This window comes from Abramis brama, assembly GCF_963993115.1.
Source record: "Abramis brama genome assembly, chromosome: 2".
Taxonomy (NCBI): domain Eukaryota; kingdom Metazoa; phylum Chordata; class Actinopteri; order Cypriniformes; family Leuciscidae; genus Abramis; species Abramis brama.
The window spans coordinates 31,319,909-31,345,410 of record NC_139964.1 but is presented as its reverse complement, the minus strand read 5'-3'; the positions used below and the strand labels follow the sequence as shown (position 1 = coordinate 31,345,410).

At 37.8% G+C, this 25,502-nt stretch overlaps 1 protein-coding gene across 8 annotated transcripts in view; it reads left to right on the top strand.

Annotated features, from left to right (window-relative positions):
- The window catches only part of sh3pxd2aa (SH3 and PX domains 2Aa), a gene marked incomplete at its 5' end in the record, with an annotated part of 96,963 nt that overhangs the window by 48,025 nt on the left and 23,436 nt on the right, over window positions 1-25,502 (top strand). For 3 of the 8 annotated variants that reach the window (XM_084107040.1, XM_084107037.1, XM_084107036.1), the window contains 3 exons: window positions 7,748-7,773; window positions 19,055-19,102; window positions 22,346-22,474. In XM_084107040.1, coding sequence (XP_083963166.1) covers window positions 7,748-7,773; window positions 19,055-19,102; window positions 22,346-22,474 — 203 coding nt within the window. Of the gene's footprint in view, window positions 1-7,718; window positions 7,774-19,054; window positions 19,103-21,934; window positions 22,475-25,502 lie in introns of those variants that run through there. The other 5 variants (XM_084107041.1, XM_084107039.1, XM_084107038.1 and 2 more) reach the window with 3 other exon arrangements.

Genomic DNA, 25,502 nt, shown 5'->3' with positions numbered 1-25,502 from the left:
ATGAACTGGCACCAAATATCACCAAGAAAAATAGAAGTTGCTGCAGAAGGAGAAGTCACTGTATATAATAATTTCATATATCTGGTTAGTCCAGTTATGCCGTCCCATCGCAAAGTCACGTTTTTTTGATGGAGGAATTTATTCGGTAAATGTGTTTCCATTGTAGTTTATGCGCATGTTTTCTTACCAAACAAAAAGTATATCGGACTCAATTGAGCGCATAAGGTTTTTATCGGAATCTTTAGAATTTATGCGTATTTTGGCTTTCCATCGTTTTTTTTATTTTTTTTTATTATGCGGATGATAATGCGCACAAAAATAGGCGGATGGAAACAGCTAATGTTACTCACATATGGAGCAGAGATAACACAACCTCGGTGTCTGTTTTCAGGCCTTCTCGCTTAGGTCACAACACCAGCGTGTTCACAGCTTGCCCTTTGTTTTGTTTAGTGTGTTTGTTTTCTAACTACCACAGTTTGTGCCATTAAGACTTCTAGTGTGTGTGTGCTGCATGGCTGTTCTCATGGACAATGCAGGGCACTGTTGACAAAGAAACTCCTCCATTAACACAGCTGGGGGGAAAGCACTCTACCATCTGATGAAGAAAGACAAAGATGCTCTTTGAAAACTCAGAATAAGCCATGACTGATTCATAGTTTCCACTGCTCTGTGAATTATGGGAGTGCGAGTCAGACATTTTGTGTTCCAGATATAGCCTAAATTTGAGGGAAAACGTAAGTTTTATACTTATACTATTTGTGTATCGGGAGTGTCAGGACTGCAGTAACTACTTTTGTGTTAGATAACATAATAGTTCTCACAAAAAAGGAAAACATCCTAGGAAAAAATGATATCCTCATATATATTAAAGTGCCACAGAATAAGATATTGACTTCAGTCATTCAATTTAAGATTGATATACTGTAGATATCTCCTGGAGGACTGGAGGTACGCTGTTAGAGCCATCTGCTGGAAGACATGCGAATTTCAGCCTAAACCCCAATGCCATTATTTGTTCTTTTGGTCTAATGATGGATTTCATTGAACATTTCATGTTGATTATGGATCACTTTTATCACTATTCTGCTTTTATTCTGATTTAATTCTTTAAATCAGAGTATTTCTGTATACACAAATGTCATGCATTTATTTTCTGGATGTTTTCATTTTACCAAAATTCTGACTGGATCTGACCCCTTAGAGAAACTAATTTTTGTATGTTACACTAACATTTAATAACCACAAATTGTCCAAATGCATATTCTTGTATTTGGACAAAACTTATCCAATACAAATTGTATAAGTACAATCCAATTGGGATCTTATCAAATACAAATTATTGTATTTGTTTATATATAACAAATTAAATTCTTTAAATCAGATTTTTTTTTCTGTACATTCAAATGGTATGTCATTATTTATACCATTATTAGTATTTTTAGTATTATTATACCATTTTTAGTTTACCAGAAATACAGTGTAAATTAAAGTATTAGTGTAGAAAAATACTGCATTATATAGAAAGTATACTTAGTTTATATGTTAAATGTGAGCATATAAAAACCTGACATAATGAAATTGGCAATGGAGTGTAACTGTTATGAACACTAGAGGTCACTGTCACCCTGAAAACATCTGCTGGATTCAGTCTATTATTCTTATCAATTATTTTAAAATCGTTTTTTACTTCTTTTTTTATAGGTATTTTTAGGAACCAGTAATTATGTCTTATTTACTCAACAATACCAGTGTTCATTTGCATTTTGGGACTTGTTGAATGTTAATTTTGGACATTGCATGCTGAAAATAGAAATTACCCATTTCTGTGTTGATGTTGTACAGCGTTAAATTTTAATTGCAATGTAAGAATTAATATTCGTTATATATGCATCAGTAGCTTGGTTTATAGACCAAACTGACAGTCTTCTGCTGTGTGTTAGTTTCTCTCTCTCTCTCTCTCTCTCTCTCTCTCTCTCTCTCTCTCTCTCTCTCTCTCTCTCTCTCTCTCTCTCTCTCTCTCTCTCTCTCTCTCTCTCACACACACACACACACACACACACACACACACACACACACAATTTAAATGCACTATGGCTGGTTGCTTTCTCTGTCAGACACATTTTTTCCACTCAGACAGAATTCTTTACATATCAATAGCTCATAGACAAGCGACTGAATCCCAGGAGATCTCCTTCACACTACAGCATGCGTTCAGAACGCACTGGAATGCGCTTTACCATTAAGTTTAAAATAGAGTGTCACACAAAAGCTGCTATCCGGTACAATCAGAATTGAGATGTCATGGAACCTACTGTATCTGTGATAAATGGTCCTGGAGATTTTAAAGACAAAAAATATAGCTTTCAAATTACATCGCCATTCAAAATCCCAGTATCTCTTTGTCTGTCCATTAGTCCAAGCCTTACACTTACATCAGATGATCTGAGACAGATGGCAGTGATCAGAGCAGCGTTTCCACCACAACACACACATTTGCTATTTTAGACCATCTGATATTGAGCAGTCACTCTCTCTCTCTGTTTGCCAGCTGTGTACAGGGGAACGTTTTTTATTAGCTGGTATGATGGATGGTTGCTGGTAGACTGTGTATTCCCACATGGAGTGCTGTAAATCCTGACCTGGTTATCCTATAGTCTTTCTGCGTAATTAAATGGGGGTGGGTGGGGGGGTGGTGGATCTGACTTAAACCCCTTAGAGAAACAAGTGACATCTGATCGCAGTTCTGGAAATAAATACACTCAACACTACACAGGTGAAAATCCTTCAGAATCTATAGTTTCAGTGTATTTCCATGTTTTCAATTTCACTAATATTTGACAACCACAAAGTGTCCAGTTTCAGTTTATTCAATGTTGAACATATTGTAATATTTTTGTTTAAACAGGATTGGTTCAGAATTCTTTGATAAATAGAAAGTTCAAAAGAACAGTGTTTATTTGAAATAGAAGACGTTTGTCACACTGTAAATGTTGATACTCTCACTTTCGATCAATTTAATGCATCCTTGCTAAATCAAATTTCTTTCAAAAATAATACAAATAAAATCTTACTGACACCAAACCTTTGAACAACAGTGCATATGTAAATTGTATGTGATTTTTAATGTACTCCTGTGACATTTAAAGTGTAAATTTAATATACGAAAGATATATGCAATAGATTAAAAAATGTGGGGGCATGTCATCATCAACGTTTAAAAGGCTTAGTTCACCCAAATATGAAAATTCCATCATTTACCCATTGTCAAGTTGTTCCAAACCTGTATGAATTTCTTTCTTCTGCTGAACACAAAAGAATATATTTTGAACAGTGACTGGTCCCCATTGACTTCCATAGTATTGTTTTCTATACCAATGGAAGTCAATGGGGACCAGTAACTTTTTGATCATAAACATTCTTCAAAATATCTTCCTTTATGTTCAGCAGAAGAAAGAACTTAGGAGTTAGGCTGAAAGATGACTCAACAGAGTGCAGTATTTTTCCCATCGCTCGAGGGGGGCTGTAACGGTTTTGGAACCATTTCGCCATGTTTATGATGATGTTCTGCCAGTTTCAGCATTGACATCCACTGTATCTTCTTTTATGTTCCACAAAAGAAAGAAAGTCATACAGGTTTGGAGCAACTTGTGGGTGAGTAAATAATGACAGAAGTTTCATTTTTGGGTGGACTATCCCTTTAAGGGATTTAGTATGAAGTGAAAGACTCATTCAGTGGCGAGCCTGTCATGATTGGTTGGTTTAGGTGCAGACCCAGGTGGTCACTGGTCACGGTGACTGATTATTGTGTGGCTCCTCAGGGGGTTAATGCAGGATAAAACTAGTTCATTATCTAAAGTGGTGTTGCTGAAGGATCTGATAAGATGATCAGTCAAGGAAAGAGACAGACAATGAGACAAACAGAGAGTAAGTACAGAGGATAGCCAAAAATAATTGTGATTTAGTTCAAAGTTAAAGGCCTGTTTCATGAGGCGGGTCCTTTTAGGCCGGGGAACGTTCATGGAGCAAATTTATGTCGAATGTGGAAGGAAAATGACATCATGACAATGCTGATAGGCTGTTAAGACCACAAGAACATGCGGTAGCTCTTAAAGGGATAGTCCACCCAAAAATGAAAATAACCCTAACCCTAACCAAACCGTTTCCCATTATGGAAACAATGGAAGTCAATGCTGAAACTGGCAGAACATCATCATAAACATGGCGAAATGGTTCCAAAACCGTTACAGCCCCCCTCGAGCGATGGAAAAAATACTGCACTCTGTTGAGTCATCTTTCAGCCTAATTCTTAAAACCGGATGGGTTTACTGTTAGGAACCGTTAGCCTATTGCTCGGCATGGTCGTGTAACGGCCAACAAACATGAGTCAGTTTGGACCAGGTGGACAAAACTGTTCCCTCAATGTTTTTCCATCTCCCAAACAAATGCAGAATGATTTCATGAACAGCAGATTTCAGACACCTTTCAAGTCGTCTCCAATCATCAGATCTAAACATCATTAAACCTTTAAGGAAACAGTGTGAAGTTCCATCTCTGCAGATCTGGAGTGTGAGGGAGGACCGCTGTTTCGTGCTTCTGTGCTCTGTGTAAACATGCATCATGAAGGATTTGTTTTTATGAAATGTTGGATCTGTTTGTTGCTCAAAAGTCTGATGTTGTAACGCAGTTTCCCGTCCACACTGATGCAGAAACAGAATAATAACAGAAACCAGAGGGAACAGCCAGAGGCTCTAGTTATGAAACACTGCTTGTCATTTGTTGGTATTTTTTGCTCTTCTGTTTGTGTGTGTTTGTGTGTGTGTGTGTGTGTGTGTGTGTGTGTGTGCGCTGTTGTGTTCTTTGACACTTGCATTAAAGGAGGGACCCAAGCTGTAACAAAGAACGAGAATATTACAGTAACTCAGGATTGGTTTCTTTTGGGCCATCTATCAGCCACCTATCAATGGCATAACAATGACCCAAAACACTCTAGCTGCAATACACTAAAAACACTCGAAAACCTTACCAGTCGCATAGCAACACCCTGGCAACTGCATAGCAACATGCACTACCGTTCAAAAGATTGGTGTCAATACATTTTTTTAAGCGATGAATAGCAAAAGTGACAGTAAATACAGTAAAGACAGTTTATTTTATTTTTTAAAAAGTCTTGTGTCACATGTCCAGCTTCCTTCCTTCCTTCCTTCCTTCCTTCCGTCCTTCCTTGAAGGTTTTGATCCAGTAAGTGTTGAATCTGTTTGTAGTTCAAAAATCTTGTGTTGTAACACACAGTCCAGTTTCCTTCCTTCCTTCCTTCCTTCCTTCCTTCCTTCCTTCCTTCGATTGCATGATTGCACATCAAAACTGACATTTAACATATTTAATTTTAAAAATTTAAAAAAGCTGACCTCCCTGAAAGTCATTGTACAATTCACACACTTCACTGGTGTATGTGCTGGTGGTCACCATCAGTTTGACAAACACAGAACAGGCCTGTTATTTAAATATACCACTGCAGATGCCAGGGATGACTGTATGAAGATATCATAACAGAGGAAGCCACAAAATGCGATGCATCACTCGTAGATTTATAATACATTACTTGTATGGTCAGGTTGAGTGAACGAACCGAGCAGTGCCCAATAAGCACAATCTACCATGTTATGCCTTTCCTCTCCCGCCTTTCACTTAATAGTGACTCTGGGAGTTATAAAGCTGAGAACTGTAGATTTTTTGTCTAAAACTTTTGGGGCGACCCGTATATTACGCGCAGACAGCCCACTGAAGGGAACTGTGAACAGTCACTTCCAATAACAATAACGGTTTCAAGCGATAAATGTGAACTATTTACTTTGAGATACGCCTCAAGAGGTTAACAGCCGCAACAACTGGTCTGAAGGACTGTTGGACTGAGTATGATGCTTGATACAGATATTGGCACGCTTTAGTCTCTTAAAACTGGGAATTTCCCTACTGCATATTATTCATAAATATCATGTCCTATATGCGTCTTAATTGTGACAGTTTCCTTTTATACGAGACAGATAGCAGATCTCTCTGATTTAGGGCTTTTAGGACAGTGTCCTGCCTCTATTCGGCTACAAAAGAGTTCATTCTAGAAGGTTTGCAGTGACCTCATACCGCTGATCTGAAAAAGAGAGTATTCATTCTCCCATGGGAGCCACAAAGGAGGAGATTGAGCGAGAGAATGATGAAAAGAAAGAGATGCAGAAACAGATGAGAGGATGAAGAGCTTGTCATATTTTGGACTACATGGGGGGAATGAAGATATTAGAGCAAATGTCCTTAAGGGTTTTTTTGGGGAATACCAGCCATGAATGTGTGCATGTGCGTGAATGTGATCAGAGAGACAGTTTGGCATATTCTCATAATATGTATGTCATGTAAAAAACTCAATCTATTCAAATCCAACTATCCAAATCAGCCACTTCCAGTAACAGTATGCTTTGTTCACTCAGAAAAAACGTAATGTTACAGTCAGCAATGTGTAATATGAGGACGTGCAATGCTAAAGCCATTATGTAAACAGGTCATATGCTGCGTTTTTCCAGTCAGTAACACTGACACCGCAAATATGCAAAAAAGGACTTTAACCCAGGGTTTAGGTATGTGCAGTGTGAAACTGCAGTTTATGAATACCCAGGATTAACTGTTAACCCCGGGTATAGTATGAGCAGTGTGAAATGTGAATAAAGATAACCCAGGATTACATTTACCAGGGGTTTAGAATGACCCAGGGTTAACTATTTCAAGTGGGAAATCCCTTGAGATGCCAAAAAAACCCTAAACCAACCGCCTTGACCTGACTGCATATATATACGTATTAAAGGATCCATTCAGAATAACTAAACACAGCAACGGAACAAATCAAAACATTATCCTGAATGTGTGTGGAAACAACGTGAATGTACTGATGTGTCAGTGCTTCAAAATAATGTGCGATCAGTGCGTCGGGGTTGTTTATGCATCAGAGACTTCTCTCCGCTTGAAATGTCAGAAGAAACGCTTTTTTAAAGCAATTTTTAATGGTTTTATATGTTATTAGTGATTCTATTAACCATTGGCACATAACCACAATATCATAGAGAGAGCAACCACTTAGAAACCGCGTATGCGAAGTTCTCAGGCCAACTCCAACATAATGGTGCAGAGGTTTGCAAAAAACACTAATTTTCTTTAGAAAAATTCTTTTTTGTTATTCTATTTGTGCTTCTGTCTCATAATTCATCTTTCCATTTTGCGTCTGTCAGGATGCAACTGTACTGTATGTGTCTGCGCTTTTGCTTACTTTTATTGTTTGCTACATTGCCTATTTATCATTTTCCATAAATAGATCTCATCCCTCGTCACAGTTTAACTTCATTTTACGCTGATGGATAGGCGACACACACAGGCCGTGTGCCATTCTGATCTATTAATCAGGGTGTGTTAAGAGATCCGCCCTCGTTATGCCAGAGCCAGAGGATGAGAGGACGGCTGGGGGGGATAAAAGGATAGAGAAAGAGCCATGGTTCTGTTTGGGTCACATGATCAAATGTTGTGGCGATAGCAGCTGGCCCCTTCGATCTTAACACAGACTCGCTCCCTGCCCTGGCACACGTCTTGCTCTCACTGCATCTCTAGTGTGTGTGTGTGTGTATGTGTGTGTATGTGTATGTGACAGCTGTCTGCTGCAGGACATTGTATCGCTGTGACTTACTATGTCACTCTGCTGTTGCTTTTTTTACAGGGATTATGGATCCAAACGCAAGTCAGGTAAGACAGCCTTTTATTTACCTCTCGTCTCAGTGTTAAACCTGTTGCCGGGTTTAAGTACTAAGTTAGCCCTGCTCACTAACTCAGCATGCCCTCCCTGTTATTGCGGCATTGAATGACTTGCTGTTTTGCACTCAACTCAGGGGAGGGAAAGGGTTTTTGACTGAGTTTCTTTTAAGAATTGGACATGACTCAGAGGTTTGTAGAGCTCTGGGAGTGTCATCTGTAAAAGGTTTGGGAATAACTGGCAGGATTTTGAAAGAAAGCCACATGAAAGTATATGCATTTGTACTTCACACTGTTGCCAAAGTGGTCTCAGCCAAGTCGTCCGGCTGAAGGCACCGAAAAGCATGTAACCAACCTGTGCTTAGCAGTTGGTGCTTTTATTTATTTTTTGTTAATTTTTTTTTCTGAATGTGCATGTATAAATCAATAAGTATAATTATTTTTCAGACTGTTATTATAATGTTATGGCACAGTGATCTGATTTATGACAAGGATTAAATCAAGTTTCCTTTGCATAGCATGCTAGGGTGTGTGTGTTTTGAACAGCCGTTCTGCAGTTGGGGTGCATATCCAGACACACACACACACACACACACACACACTGGTGAACACTAATGTAATTGGAGTGAGCATTGGAGTTTCTGTACTCCCACACACATCCCTTTGAAACATTTTCCGTTTTTGATCTGTTTGCTTTCCGCTTGCACACACATATTCATTTGCTATTACAATATTTGAAATTCTCCATTTGGATTTAGTTTTTGTTTTGATGTATTAAATAATTCCAGATGTCATTTTGTTTTCTGTCCTTTCAACATTTATCCATGGAAGTTTGTTTCCGACATGGAATAATAATACCATTTCATTTTAATCGCGGTTAATTGCGACTTTTTTATCTCACAAATTAATTCTGACAAGCTTATATGTATCTATAATTTCAATTAGCAAAAAAAAGAAGAAAACTAAGTTTTAAGGTGCAATCCTGAATCTTGAATTTAAGTTGTTTGTCATCTTCAAATCTCATGCACATTAAGCTGACACAGAAGAAAGTTTTTAACATAAAAAGTGCCACAGGGTCTGTGTTGCAACACTTAAACCCATGTTTTGAGATAGAAACTATACTCATGTGATTCTGATGTTAAGAGCTGAATGTGTTTGGAAGGTAAACTGCACATGTACGATCACATGCATGTAGTTCAGCCTAGAGTCATTTATAGTCATTTTTGAGAAGGAGTGCAGAGTTATGGCCTTATACTGTAGCCATTTCAGTACAGTACATTTGTGATGAGGGAAAGCAGGCATACTAGACCAGATTTTAAAGAGCTACAACATTAAGGTTTGCAAATTTGTGTTTATTATGTAGGAAAAAAAACACACACACATGCGCGCCTCAAGTAGCGAAACTTACATACTGTGCCTTTAAGACATTATTTTAAGACATAAAGACATCCTTGAGTATGGTGATTTCAGGTTTTTAGGGGATTTCATGGGGATTTCAGGTTGGATCCTTTTAGTCTTGTCAAAACCTAATCCAGACAAACATCCACCCATAGGTATTGATTTTTTTTTAGACCAGTAAATAGTTATTCTTAAGAAACATACATAGTTTTAACCCCTTTGCAGTATTTATATGGTCTGCAGTGTTTTTTTTCAAATATTTGTCTTTCCATTAATCATCTGTTTGTTAATTCACATTTATTTGCTCTCACAACACTTGAAAATTGCTAACATTTGGATTAAATTTGACCAGCAGCTGAAGTGATGTAATAAGCAATTCCAGCTGTTGTTTTTTTCCCCCCTTCACTTCTCATTTGACAATAAATCATATGTAACCACTTATCATTAATCTGTTGGATCACTGGAATTTGTATTATCAACATCATCCTCTTTTCCATTCTGTTTTTTAAGATGACCACTGGATGTGCATCTGTCAGACATCAGTAATCATTTGTGTTAGCTGAAAGTGCATAACATCCTGAAGATGTTATACTAATTATTCAAGTATGTTTGGAAATTTGTAATTTATTTTTAAAGATCTGTGGTTTCAAATGGTCCCCATCTTTCTGTCAGTTTGAACGTCTGGCTGTTTGGTTTCCAACCAAATGAATTACCTCAGAGTTTAGCAGGTGGAAACTGCAGCTGAGGAGTGTCATTATCAAAAAGAAACTTGTTCTAGGCGTCCATACAGTATATCCTCTGGCAGATTCATTTGCTGATTCTTTCTGTAGCAAAACAAGTGAATGGCTGCATCCGAAATTGCATACTTCCCTATATTGTAAGTGAAATTGTGACAACAATATGGGACAAAAGAAGTTTGTCCGAATTCATAGTACTCATAAAAGATGGGTATATGATGGATAGGATTTCTGCTAGGTCACATGACAGTGATAACATGGCGAATGTAGTCATACAACACATCCATACTATATAGAACAGACTTTTTTTGCGCTCGCAAAGTATTAATTCAAAATAAAAACCTATGCTGTTTCGGACACTTATTTATGAGCTAGTCATTGAATCATTCACTGAATCGATTCTTTCAAAGATGCTGATTCATTCACGAACGAAACTGTGTGTTGCATGAAGACACAATGCTGTTGTGGATTTGTTTGGAACTGTTTCAGTTGGCGGAGGAAAAAAACAGACTATGTAACTGGCAATATTGTGTGTAAATTACTCATTATTAGCTTCCTGTTTATTGAATTGTTGTATAAAAGCAATTTGTGTTGTTTTTCGGATCATCCGCACGGCTGTGATTTGGCTCTAGTCTCACGTTGAAATTGTACACATAAACAGTACACATGCTCATATTATACAGCATTACTTAAATAATAATATTTAATACATTTGTTGTATTATATATTCACCTCTATTAATTTATATACTGTAGTAGTGACTGTATTCACAATATAGCATGGTTTCTCACTGCATGTACCTCATAGCTTAAGTATTGACGATCTGCTTATGCTTGATGAAAGTGCAAGTAAAGCATATCTTCTCCTTGCAATAGAAATAGGGCCTGTTCAGAAAGACATCTAAGCGTTTGCTTTTCCAGAATGCATATAATCAAACTGAAATGATGTGTATCATGAGACAAACTTTGATATTGCCATAGAGACTCACAAAATAAAGAAGGGTTTCCTTATAGGCTTAGGTAAACAGTTTAAAGAGAGAGGTCACAAGTAAACTTGCATTGCTTTACGGTGGCAGGAAGACAGGGGCTTTGCTTCCCTCTGAGGTGCCCTTTAACAGTATGTGATTACAATATAATCACTCACGCAGAGCATAATTCAATAGCATTACGCTATAACTGTGTGGCTTTACACAAATAAACCTCAGAGACTCAACTGAACCCTTTATGGTTAAAGGATTAGTTCACCCCAAAATGAAAATTTCCTAATAATTTACTCACCCCAATGCCATCCAAGATATCCATGTCTTTCTTTCCTCAGTGGGAGAGAAATTATGTTTTTTGAGGAAAACATTTCTGGATTTTTCTTCTAACAATGGACTTCATTGGTTACCATCGTTCACCAAGTCCAAATCAATGCAGTTTCAAAAGTCTTTGAAGTGTTTAAACGGGCTGTACGCGATCACAGATGAAGAAGAGGTTGTTATCTAGCGAAACGATAGGTCATTTAAAAAAAATAGATAATTTATAGACTTTTTACCTTCAATAGTTCGGATTGAGCTGATCAACAAACGGACAGGGAACTACGTCATCACGTTGAAAGGTCACGCCGGCGCCGGCAATACTATTTGAACTACTATTCATATTCATCAGAATGTTATTCATATACTATTCATATTCATATTCACTGAAAACTATTACTATATATATAATAGCAAACAATACTATTTGAACTATCCTCCTACATACGGTCGCATTGTAAACAGTGGGGCGGTACTTCTGCCGGCGCCGGCGTGACCTTTCAACGTGATGACGTAGTTCCCTGTCCGTTTGTTGATCAGCTCAATCCGAACTATTGAAGGTAAAAAGTCTATAAATTATATATTTTTTTTAAAATGACCTATCGTTTCGCTAAATAACAACCTCTTCTTCATCTGTGATCGCGTACAGCCCGTTTAAACACTTCAAAGACTTTTGAAACTGCATTGATTTGGACTTAAAAACGATGGTAACCAATGAAGTCCATTGTTAGAAGAAAAATCCAGAAATGTTTTCCTCAAAAAACATCATTTCTCTCCCACTGAGGAAAGAAGACATGGATATCTTGGATGGCATTGGGGTGAGTAAATTATTAGGAAATTTTAATTTTGGGGTGAACTAATCCTTTAAGAAGTAGAACCTCCAGTTAATGTTTTAAACTGCTCTGATATTCCTTATGGTTTGTTGCTACTTCTAGCCAAATTACATCTCTGTGATTAGTACGCATTCTGCCCATATCGGACCCCTCAAAGTCAGTTTTTATGTCTTCCATTATAATGCAGTAAACTCAATAAGTAAGTTATAACTCTCTAAGACCCTAAAGAGCTCAGTTTGGCTCGTTAGTCCTGTTTTCCTTGGGGACAGACCATCTTGACAAGCAGATGGGTTTAAGACACTTAAGCCCCAAATAGGGATCAGTTTTGGCCTGATGCTGCTATAGAAGACTGTCCTCTCAGAACTGCTCTTATGTCAACCTGAAGACACAAACCACCTGTTCAGAAGTTCAAAACCCTGAGGATTAGGTTAAGTGTGCCAAAACCATCTGATCTGTCCTTCAGGGCTCACAATAGTGGAAGTTTATATGTGACCTGCTCCAACATTTTGAGTCATTTTGACCCAGAGTTCTGTGCTTCAAACCGTTGTTTCAAGTGATTGTTGAGATATAGGGATAGATTTACTAACAGCTTGCAAACCCTCTTTTGGCGTTAAAAAACAACTATCAGGTTTTACTAAAGACACAGTGAAAAAAGGCGCGGACAGGGTTATTTTTGTGGCTGACCTTATTGCAAATGCATTAATTTGTAGGAGTTTCCCGTTCAGGCGCAAAATTTATGGCAGGAGAGTATTTAAATGAATCACGCAAGGTGATTTACTAAGGTTTGCGCTCGTCGATGTACTGGTGTTTGCACCATTATTTACCGCCCCAAAAAAACATGTCTTAAACCAGACGCTAGTTTCTGCTGCTCTTGGTAGATTGCGTTGGTCATTATGGAAACGATCCGTCTGTGTTCTTTAATTTGCTCGTCGTCAGTAGATCACGCGCAGAACTTTACACTCCCATCGGCGCTTTTTTGGATATGCGATTTTTGCGAAATATTGTTATAGTTTAAAATAACTCTTTTCAGCATCAATTTTTGAGTCTACAGTGTCACGTGATCCTTCAGAAATCATGTAATATGCTGATTTGGTGCTCAAAAACATTTATTATTAATATCAATGCTGAAAACAGTTGTGCTGCTTAGTATTTCTGTGGAAACTATTACACGTTTTTTCAGGATTCTTTTGAAAAATAGAAAGCTCAAAAGAACAGCATTTATTTAAAATGAAAATATTTTGTAACATTGTAAATGTTTTTGATCAAATTAATGTATCCTTGCTGAATAGAATTATTCATTTCTTTAAAAAAATCTTACTGACCCCAAACTTTTGAACGGTATAGTGTAATAGGAAAGCGATAGTTTTTCTGCTAATTTGTCATTTAGCTGCAACTTTTGTGCAAAGCATCTTATATAGTTTATCAATCCAGTCTCCCTTGAGGTTAGCCTGAGGCTAAGTATCTTAAAGACCCAGTGGTGATAGTTCACAAATCATACCTCCGTGAATCTTTGGGTTGAGCTTTGCCTGGATGTTTTTACAGACACTCCTCTTAGATTGTTCAGATGTCTTCCGGTATGGGCCCTTCATCCACTGTGAGGAAAGGACACGCATTGCAGTTCCCCACATTCTGCTCCTCGTGTGAGTCAGATGTGAAGAGGGAAATACGGAGGGTGGATTGTGGGGTTCTGCTGGAATGGGGTCAGTCAGACAGGCCCCGGTTTACGTGGCAGAGTGTGTTTAGTGTGACGTCGGACTAGCTAATCTTGTTTACACAAGATTCAGGGCTCTGTGGAGGAGTGGAGGGGCCATACGGAGAGAGAACGAGAGAGAGGCGTGCGGAACAGATGGGAGTTTTAGGGGATGAGGGATAGTTTTAGTGTGAGAGGAATGGTCATGCTTGTGTATGTATGTGCGGCGTGTTTGTCTGTTCTATTAATAGGGAGTGGGCTTAAATAGGTCAGTGTGGTTTTATGGTTAAAAAAGTTCTTGTTAATGATGTTTAATGAATGTAGTTTGACCAATTAGAGATATTAGCTACTGGAAAATAACAAGATGTTTCATTCAAATTTGTTCCAGGCATTTGTTCTGATTAAGTTGGCTTGTTTATAAGGAATTAATGTAATTACTGGAAAAATTATTCTGTCTCTAGAATTATGTTTAACTGTGAAAAATAATAATAATGAAAGCTGAATTTTCAGTGGCCATGTTGGCATTTTATATATTTATTATAATTATTATGTAAAAAATACATTATAATTGATAAAATTAATTATGATAAAAAAATATATAAACATTTTTAAGATGGATTTTGATGGATTTATTTTTGTTTTTAAAAGAAAGCCTCTGTCAGTGTTTTTATAGTTAACTAAAACTATGTAAGAAAACATTTTAAATAAACAACTTAAAATAAAACAAAATATAAATATTAGATGAACAAAACAAACATTTAGAAACGAGTTTGAAATAAGATTTGAACAGCTAAAGTAAAAATAAAAGATTTGAATGATGACAAAATGCATAACAATAGAATTCTTTTCATTTTTTAAACTTTTTATTTTTAAAAATATGTAATGTGAACTGCTTATAATATATATATATATATATATATATATATATATATATATATATATATAATATCTTTTTTTTTTAAGTAAAAAGTTTAAAAAATGAAAAGTCTTATTATTCTATTGTTATATGAATTTTATCATTTTTCAAATCTTTTTTTGAGTTTCTTAGTTTGAGTTTCATCTAATATTTATATTTTGTTTTATTTTAAGTATATTTTATATATATATATATATATATATATATATATATATATATATATATATATATATATGATACAAATCAACCCCTGAGGCTTAGAAGTTCTCCAAAAGTACCACTTAGGTAAAAAAAAAAAAAAAAGAATTTGAAAAGATGTTTTTTGTTTTGATTTGTGCAGTCTCATGTGACCTCTCTGCCAAAACACAATTGGTCAGCATATGGTTTGATTTTAGTTTGTTGATATTTTCTTGATTTTGCTGTCTACATGCTGAGCCTTCATAGCCAACAATTGAATCAGTTGAAAATATTCAAATCAACATAACCGTCTTTTACAAAGCGCCCAAAATATCTCCAGTGTGCTATTATGAATGCTCATGCCAAGAGATAAAACCACACAGATCAAAGAGTCTCTCTCTGTCAACAAGGATGTACAAAATGCACAAGTTTTCTATTTATCTTCATATATGTTTATGGTAATACAATAGCCTGGGTGAAACACAATTCCTTCCACACAAAAGTTAGAAAGACATATATGTTTCCTGTAATGGAGGTAGGTCGACCGTTTGGGGTCAGGAAAGAGACGTAAATTACAGTGAGAGAAACCAAAACAGACGTTCACTCGGGTTCTAACAGCAGTGACCTGAGCTTAATCGCTAGTGTGTGTGTATGTGTGTGTGTCGATTTATCATTGGTGGGAGTGGGAGAGATTGAGAATATGCTCATAACAGTGAGTGTTTCAGCGTTTCTGTGTGAAGGAAGGGTCAGAGAGGTGGAAAGTTAATATCTGTCAGATGTGAAGAGCTTCACTAAAGGGAGGGATCTGGGGGTATGGAGCATTTGTTAATCATAGACCTCCAAAGCACTTGAGTCAGTTTAATTCAAACTCCATGAAGGTTAGTGGAGTACAGTGTTGACCTCGAGATCAACCCTGAGCTGGAAAGGATTGTCATGACAGCAAAACAAAAATTCAATATTCAATACCTATTTTAATACTAAAGGAATAACATCTCATATATTTATTTTTAAAGGGGGGGTGAAATACTATTTCATGCTGCATACTGAGTTTTTTACACTGTTAAAGAGTTGGATTACCATGCTAAACATGGACAAAGTTTAAAAAATTAAGTTGTACGTTTGATGGAGTATTTCTGTACCAAAAATACTCCTTCCGGTTTGTCACAAGTTTTGGAAAGTTTTTTTCGAGTATGGGCGTGTGTGACGTCAGATGGGGCGGAATTTCCTTATACGGGTCCTGGGCCATAGATATCATATATAAACGCTAGATGTCTTATGGCGCAGTCACTTCCGGCATCACCGTTCGGCCATCTTGTCACAGGCAGGCTTAATGTAAGGTGAGTGATCAGCACGCACACAAATCCTCTTATCTCGCTGAAATCTTGACGGATTTACAAACGGTTTGGTTTCTTACAAACGTTATTAACGTGGCTATAATTTCGAATGCTTTAACATGTATGTTATAATTATTCATATGTATGCAGTGTCATAATTACATCTCTGACGTTTATAACAAACCAAACCGTTTGAAAATCGGTAGAAAATTGAGCAAGTTATGGTTATTTAAAAGTACATGCACCATTAAACGAGTGAGCGAGCTGTCTGTGGCAAGATGGCCGCCACGTGCGGACGTCGACCTCAATTGGCCAGCAGCGCGCATGAGACATCTAGCGTTTATATATGATATTTACGCGCGTGCACCCGTAGAGCAGAGCGAGAGAGCAAAAGCAGTAGCCTACACCCATCAAAGCACTGTGCTCGGCTTTAGGGAAGTATTTGCCGGATTTGCAGATCGTCTAATGCTTAAGGATGGAGCAGTCCCAACGATAAAGGTTCACGGTCGTGCGTTGGAACTGCAGGCGGTGAGTAAAACTGCTTCAAATGTCTGTGTGTTGTTAGCTATCGGCGCGTAAGCACAGCAAGTAAACAGTGAACAGCGCTCGTGATTCTTTAGCTCCGCCCACACGGCACGCCTCCAGCCGCTCGTTTTTTTCCGGAAAGACTCGGTACAGCCTATCTTTCTTTTATAAATATAATAAAACTAAAGACTTTTTGGAGATATGAAGGATACAGTACTACTCTATAGGTACTCAAGATTAACATGAGATTGACTGAAACTGAGTGTTTCACCCCCCCTTTAAAGTTAATATATGTTCTAAAAAATACTATGGAATATTTTTCCAAATAATTATTTTAAAGTGAACAGTCAGAAATGAAGAGCGTAAATAAATTACGAGCATTTAAAGATTTATTTTCTCCCTTTCTCGTTATTATTGTTGTTTAGTTAAAGTGACCCTATTATGCCTGCTATTATTCCTGCTCGAATGCCAGGCTATGGTCTCGACTGGCTGCCTGCGAACAACATCTTTAACCCGCCCTCAAACACTGTAGTTGTAGCTGAGGCCTGGTAGAGTTTGGTTTGTGTTGTCGAGAAGACGCTGTTTTCTGTGCTGTGAAAGCAAATCCACTTAGCATGCACTTCCAAAGGATGAGGACTCGGGGCTCGAATTGATACGATAAAACCGACACCATCGTTACTCTTCGTATCACTTATCATGCGCTGAGGACGCCTTCACAGCTGAAACTCAGATATTGTAATAGCCGTTTAGCATTTTTTAAGCGGCAGACCAATCACAACAGACTGAGCCATCTGACCAATCACAGCAGAGTAGGCCCTCGGAAAGGAGGAGTTTAGAGAGAACGGATCGAGTCTTTGTGGATACTAGTTATTTTATTTTTTTTATTAAATTTTTGGTCAACTTGGTATCAAAGTACTAGTACTTTTGACACCTGTATGCAAAATTATAGTTTTGCTACTTTTTATGCCGCAATGATGTTTAACATAATCTAGAAGATTTTGAATCTAGATCTGATAAAGTTTTGGAAGTTATTAGTGCTACTTTGAAGCCAAAAGGGGACAAAAATTTTACCATGGCGTTTGTTTGACGTTTTTTTTGTGAGTGATTCCCCAGTTCGCCTGTTAAGCTGATGCCATTCTTCAGTGTTCAGATCAGGGTTTGGGTGGGAAACAATCCATATGTTTATGAAACGCTAACCACCGCATGGATCACATTTTACGTTTTTATTTGTTGTGTTAATCAAATAGACTGTAGGCGGAAAAAAATGTCAGGAATGAATGGATTAGGAGACGGAGGTGTTGAATGGAACGGAAGGGTGGAGGGATATTGGGCGGGGTTCGTCCTGTGGGGTATAAACGCAACGGCGAGTACCTCTTGAATTCTGCCAGTTTTGAGTGCGTTCATTGTTTACACAGGTTAAATTACACCTCATTTTTTTTGGTGTCATGCATGCAAGGGCCTTTGCCGGGAATCCATTGAAGTGTTGAAAAGAAATAAGTTATAAAAACAAAGTAATTGTTCCTGACAGCCGAGACGTCTCCCCCGGTGCCTTCTCATATTTTTTACCGATAGTGACGTGTGACATTTCATTTCCTGATGGAGATCGGTCTGTGTGTGTGTGATAACAGAGGAGATATTAGGAAACTCTGCCGTGACCTCAAACCATTAAACTCAGCCGTACTTGCTTTCCAGGCCATAGATTTGTCAGAGCACACACACACACACGGTCACAGTCACATTGTTTTTCAACAGCATGTGATGCTTTATGGGTATTGTAACCAGATGGCGCCTTGCTTAATAACTCTGTTAAGCTGTGTGTTCACTCCACTATTTACCATTTATCCTGTATGGGATATTTGGCAAATCCAGTTAAGAAGATGCTGAGATATGTTAGGCAGCGGGATTGCATAGAGAAAATGAAGCCTATTTGTAGTGAATAAATAGGGACATTTAATAGTGTTTGTTGTACTAAATTTGTTTTGATAAAAACAAATCATTGGCAGCATGATATTCATTGCTGTGTTACATGAAATTTGTTCACATTACACCAATCTAAATGTGGATGAAAATAACTTTGCCACAAAATGATTCAATGGTACTAAAACTTGGCTTCATTTTCTATGAAGTATATCATTTCTTATATTTTACGTTTCCTATCATAGGACTAATGCTAATGGTCTATGAACAAATCACAAATTTGGAGGAAGTCTGTATTGCAGGACATAAAAAAGGTTACTTTTGGCTGGATTTTGTAGCTTGAAAACATGCAATGCTGGCTGTTGTGTCTTTTTCCACTCTGTTCTGACTAACATTTGTGCTCCTTTTCTTCTCCATTTCTTTCCTTTCCTCTCTTTTCCGCTGCCCTCAGTTTGGATGTACGGGCTTCAGGACAGTCCAACCAAGTCTGAGGCCTCAGGTAACTGCTTTATATGTGTGCATGCACTGTCACTTTTCCTTTTGCAACTCCTCAATGTGGCCATTTTTCCAGTTTTTAAAAGAACGGTTCCTAAAACAGCTCTTGCCCATAGTCCAACATTAACACTCTTCAAGCGCCAAATGTGAGTCAAAATTGACTTTGGCAAAGAAATAAAATGCCATGAATCACTATTTAACTTCATAAGGAATTGCAACATAATACATTATATTAATTTCATGGTCTGAATTCAATATAGTGATAAACATGACTTTTTAATAAAAGAGAAGTCCATGCACTAGGCAAGTGGTGTGTGTATGGAAATTGCTATGGGAATTTAACTGGCTAAAGAGGCGTAACAGATTGAACCGTTCTCCTAAAACATCAGGATGTAAAACCCTTTATTTTTAAGAGCAGATCTTTCAGGTTTGTGGATTAACATGTGGCTTATAAAGTTTATGCTAGAAGACGAAATATTTATAATAGGTGTTGCAAGGCTAGCATTGCAGAAGAAGACATGCAGTGTGAAAACGGAGGATGTAAAACATGACACGAGAGCCTGTGGTCCTCTCAGCGTTTCCCTGGGAAGTCTTAGAGACGACGGACTGCAAATAAACATTTCAGAAAAGAATGCACTCAGTTTTCGGAAATAAATGCTGACGCTCACAGAGCTGTAGCCCATGTGGAGTGTGTTTTCACCATGAACATCACACACACCCTACATAATTGGTCAGTTCACTGCAAAACTAAGAAAACGCACTGATTATATAACACATGGCATTTGCTTGTTTAAGTCCTTTCTAAAAACATCAACATGTCAAAATCCAGCTTAAAAAGGTGTTTTCTAACTTGTCCCAGCAGGTCATTAGCTAGTCAAATCAGTTTTTTTTTTTTTGCTGGTCGACCCATCTTAACAATTTTGAGCTAATATAGCTTGTTTATTGCTAGTCAAAGATTGCCTACCAGCTAATAACTATATAATGTCCGATTTAGACAAGAAAGAAACAAGTTATCATACTCAAACACAGCTACCTGTTTATGATGATGGATTAAACAGATGCTAATGGAAAGTTTGGAATTAGAACTGTTTTCTTTGTGGTGACTGTCAGATGGAAGGGAAATATATCTGTCATTGGCACAAACAGCGTTAAATGTCAGAAAATTTCACAGTTGACTTCAGCACAACCAGCAAGTATTTGGTTGAGCAATGCAGTATGTTGTCACGTTAGCATGATGTGTGAGGCAGCGCTAATTAGCTTGTTCCATATGAGGGTGATAGTGACAAGATACAGAACTCCTGCTCTGCTCTCTCTCTTCTCTCCCGCAGCGTCGACAGCACCGAACAACTGAACTCAAAGGATTCCCTATAATCCTGATTTAAGAGCTCGCGAGTGTTAAAACACATTGCGCTAGCAACACAGACAGGCTGTTGGCATCATGACAGCTTGAAAAAAAGTTAAAAAAATAAAATAAAATAAAATAAAAAGTTGTGAAGCAAAAGCAGCTGCTTGCCACCTCTTTGGCCTTTAGAAATTAAAAGAAGAAAAAAATATGCATTGCACATTTGATGTTTTTAAGAACATTTTAGACATTTCCTAGTAAAAGCCTCTAGGGTCCAGAAGACCACACCATGAGAAAAACTGTGAGAAAGCAACCACAGTGTTTTGAAGTTCAAGCACATATAAAGAAACTACAGAAGTAGTTCTTAGAAGTACAAATATATCATTTGAAGTTTTAGTAACTTTATGCAGAAAGTATTGAAATGCACAAGCCAGAAGCGTTTGATGTGTTATACTTTAGATATTTTCGTTTTAAAAGACGAAACAGCAATTTCAGCCCATTTTATTGCTGTCATGTTTTTCTGAGTTAAAAAGGATATTCAATTTAAAAACAAAACACTACCACTGAAAGGTTTGGGGCCGTTTCTTTTATTTATTTTTTTTTTTTTTTAAAGAAGTCTTATTGTAAAAACAGTAATATTTTGAAATGTTATTACATTTTAAAATAACTGTTTTATATTTTAATATATTTTAAAATGTAATTTATTCTTGTGATGGAAAAGCTGAGTTTATGAATCATTACTCCAGTCTTCAGTGTCACATGATCCTTCAGATATTATTATAATACACTGATTTGGTGCTCAAATAATTTATTTAATTTTTTATTATGATCAATGTTGAAAACAGCTGTGCTACTTAATATTGTTGTGAAAACCACAATACATATATATTTTTTTTAGGATTTTATTATAAATAAGTATTATTTTAGTATCGTGAAAATACTACTTGTCCATTCTACTGATTTGCACATATGATCATGTAATAGGGCCACTGGACTCTTAAATGGATAGTTTATGCAAACAACAACAACAACAACAACAACAAAAAAGGATATTCTTCAAAAATATACCTTTATGGAATAAATTAATTCATACAGGTTTAGGGCAACATAAGGATAACAAAATTTTTGGCTGAAATATCCCTTAAAGTCATTGATGAAGAAGAACAGGTTAAAGAGATTGTCAGAGGAAATACAAAAGAAAGAGAGAAGGATAGAGTAAGAGAGTGTTGCTTAACCCCAGCTGAAATGCTTTCTTTTTGCGTTTCACATAAACACAGCTTCTCTCTCTTTACTCGGCCCACTCATATGTTTCTATTTAAGGCTTGGAGAGCAGTCTACCCTGATTGGCGTTTTTCTCTCTCCCCGTTTCAGCCAGATGGGAGGAGGGACGGAGAAAGAGAGAGAATTAGAGTGAAAAATGAGAAAGGGAGGGCAGAAGAGAGGGTGGGAGGCCTGTTCTTACTCGTCTGATGAAGAAAAACTTTCTATTCCTCCACTCGCGAGTCACGTCCCCTACCGTAAACAGCTCTCTCCCAGTCTCTTTTCCCTTCCTAACATCCCTCCCCGTTTCCTCACCAAAACCTTCACTGTATTATGGAGACCCGGCATCACCAAGTCCCTACCGAGCTCTCGAATCCCTGAAGGAAATTTACCTCACCTTACTTTTTCGTGATCGTTCTTCCCCCCCATTCAAATGCGCGTCCAGCGAGGGCGAAGGTTCGTCTAAATGGCCCGTCGTTGTGGAGCATGCTCAGTCAGCAGGAGTTTGAGTTGCGCTAGGCTTCGGAGAGCGGATGGCGGTGTACAGGGGTCAAGCCGGAGGTCGCTGGCAGGGCAGGGTTGGCGGGGGAGGTGCAGGGATGGCGGGACGGTGGCTGACAGCCTGTTTCTTCCCTTCGCCGGCAGGACTGGACAGCAGTGAGCCCATGGTGCTGGAGCAGTACGTGGTGGTGGCCAACTACGAGCGGCAGGAGAACTCTGAGATCAGTCTGAAGGCTGGAGAGACGGTGGACGTGATCGAGAAGAGCGAAAGCGGTGAGTCCCTTAATGCCAATCACACCAAGGCTAATAACGATATAGTAACGATTCTAAATTCAAAAAGAATAGCACCACACCACAACCATAATGATAACGGCACAGAGAAACTGTTGGAAACACTTTCAAAAAAACAAAAAAAGAACAAAAAAAAAACATTGACAGCCAATCAGAATCTACCTGACTTTGAAGAGTGCAAGCATTTAAAGCGGCAAGCATGCTTATAATAAACAAAACTATATCATGTATTGGTGAGGACGCAAATATCATTATAGTTACCTTTATAGTTATCATTCTTGGTGTGAACTGCCCTTTACACACACACACAAACACACACACAAGCTAATTGGGTTACCACGTGGTATTTATTGGCAAAACTGGTGTATACACAAACCACAAACACACAGTCACCTGCAAACGTGAATTCTTTCATATGCTCATGATCCAAATGTTAAGCTGGTCTGTTTTATCTTTCTCGTCTTTTCTGATACATTCTTCCTCTTTGATGTAGAACTCTTTGTCCTTAAGACCCCCTGGTTCCCTCTTCTGACATTCCCCTCTCCCTGTAAATCTACAGTCTGGCTCTTGGCCCCACCTGGAGGTGTCGTATGGCCAGTTTTCTTGGCGGTTGGTGGGCCTGAACCCACTCCAGATCTCTGGGATGGAGGCCAGATTGATCTGGAATGTCCATGAGATAGTCATGAGAAGTTTGTCAGTTGGAAGATGTGCTAATGTATCAGGGTCACACACACCATTAGAGTTCATGTGGAATGTAGAGATTGACAACAACAATGGGAAGAAAGAGAGCCTTGCGTGTGTTTTTTTTTTTTCCCCTTTGGTTTGTTTTCCCAGATTAATGTTAACGCTGTAAATGTTTAAACTTAGTGCAAACTTTTCCTGCCAGCATATCTCGTAGCCTTGTACATTAGAGGTTGAACGCTGTCTCTTCCACTTTGTCTCTAGTCATGTTTGCCAAAAACTTGTTTGCACATCCAGAGAGTTAGTAATATAAACAACAGGATCTCAAGAGCTAGCATCATTCTGTTGAAAGAAAAAAAAAAGTTTGTGAGTAATCATTTTTTCTGGAGGCTTAGGAGGAGTTGACAGGAGTCATCAAGATGAGCAAAAATCCAGTAAACCCATTTGATTTCAATAATATCTTTGAGTAAGACCGATGTCTACTCAAAGAGAGCTTGACCTCCTGGTTTCAAACATAATCCTTTGACTAAACTAGTCTAGACTGAGACTGAAATAATTTTCTGTGAGACACTTTAGTTTGTTTGCTGCCTGTTCTATTGATTTTGGCACTGACTCATCTTTCGGATGATTCAGTATATTTTGGGGTGCCAGGTTAAAGTTAATTAAAAAAAAGAAAAAAAAAGTGGTTATACAATGCAAATATTAAAAGAGATTTTAGAGCAATGGGTCTCAACCTAATCGACTCCAAGGCCCATGTTGTCAAAGACAATATTCTAAGGCCCTCTTATCTAAACTGATTGGTTGGTTATTCTGCTATGATGAAAATAAACTACATTTAAATAATTTTTAGACTTATTAGGACCTATTGGAAGTTTGCTGAGGCCCCCTAGTGGGCCCCGGTCCCTTGACTGAGAACCACTATTTTAGAAAATGAATGCTGTTTCAAATTATCGCTTTATATATTTTTGAGCAAGAGAGTGCCATGATATCATACATACACTGTATCTTCAGAATATCTAGAGGAAACATTCCTCCTCTTCCATTGGATGAACCTGATCTTGAATACATTATGACCATTATAGAGTAATCAATCCAACAGTCCTATATCAGTCTGGTCAACACCTCAGATATTTGTTAATTTAGCTTTTATTTTACAATTTAACCCTTAGAGTTAAGACATATAGTTGTAAAAATAGCTAATTGTATCTATATTAGTGTCCACATAAAGAACTATAACGTTATATTTATTCTTCAAAGTTAGATTTGGGTTGACTGTCAAAGTTTAGGTTTTTTTCCCCCAGCTAAAAAACAACAACTCCAAAAGTGATTTCAAAGAATCCACTGTTCTCTTTTTAAAACCTTGTAGCTAGCATAGTTATCATTCTTTGTGTGAACAGACCTTTACTCTATGCCTTTCTTTTAACGGTAGATTACTGGTTTATTTGTTCAAGCCGAGTACAGATTTTCAGGTACAATGGCTTGTACTCATTGATTCTTACAACTGGACAAGTAATTTAATCACACAAAAGATTCAGAGAGACTCCAGGCATAAGAGTCTTGCTCAGGGTGCAGTTGTCCTTGAGTAAGAAACCCTTGGCTTCCTTAGCCACAGTTAAACTCCAGCTGTTTTACAGTGCAGGCAAGGCTTGACAACTTCGCTTGGGTTGGGAAGAGATGAACCACGCAGGGCCACAGGATTAATGAACTTGAGAAACAAAAGCAGAAAATATCTGAATGGGAGAAGATTATAGAATCTAAACACAGTGACAGAATCATTTAAAGGAATGGCTCAACCCAAAGACAGAAAGTCATACTGTACATGTTTGAGCTGTTACCAAAGCGAACAAATAATGGCGGAATTGTTATTTTTGAGTGAACTGTTCCTTTAAATCAGCCTAGGCCTACCCCTGGAGTGAACTGTCTGTCCTTCGCTGACTCCAGAATTCCTCAAATGTTCAAAGCATTTATTGAAACTGAAGATGAGCTGCAGCAGCTTGATATCACAGCACTAGAAGGCCATCCTCTAAAATCCCATCTCTTCAGCAGACTTCCATATTTTGTACTACAGAATTAAATTACTACCCTAGTGTATCTGTCAGAGGCAGTATATTTATTAAGATTGGATATCATTCAAACCAACTTTTTAATGTGGCTGAAATTGCGTTTATAAGAAGCGACTGGCAGAAGTTGGGCTGCTCTGGCTTCCCTCTAGGTCATGGAGAGGGAACGATGGAAAAATCCCCCTTGTCCTTAGTTTCATTATAGGCTAATGGATCTTGCAGGGCCTTAGATTCTTACAGAGTGGTTACAGTGTCACGCATCCCAAACC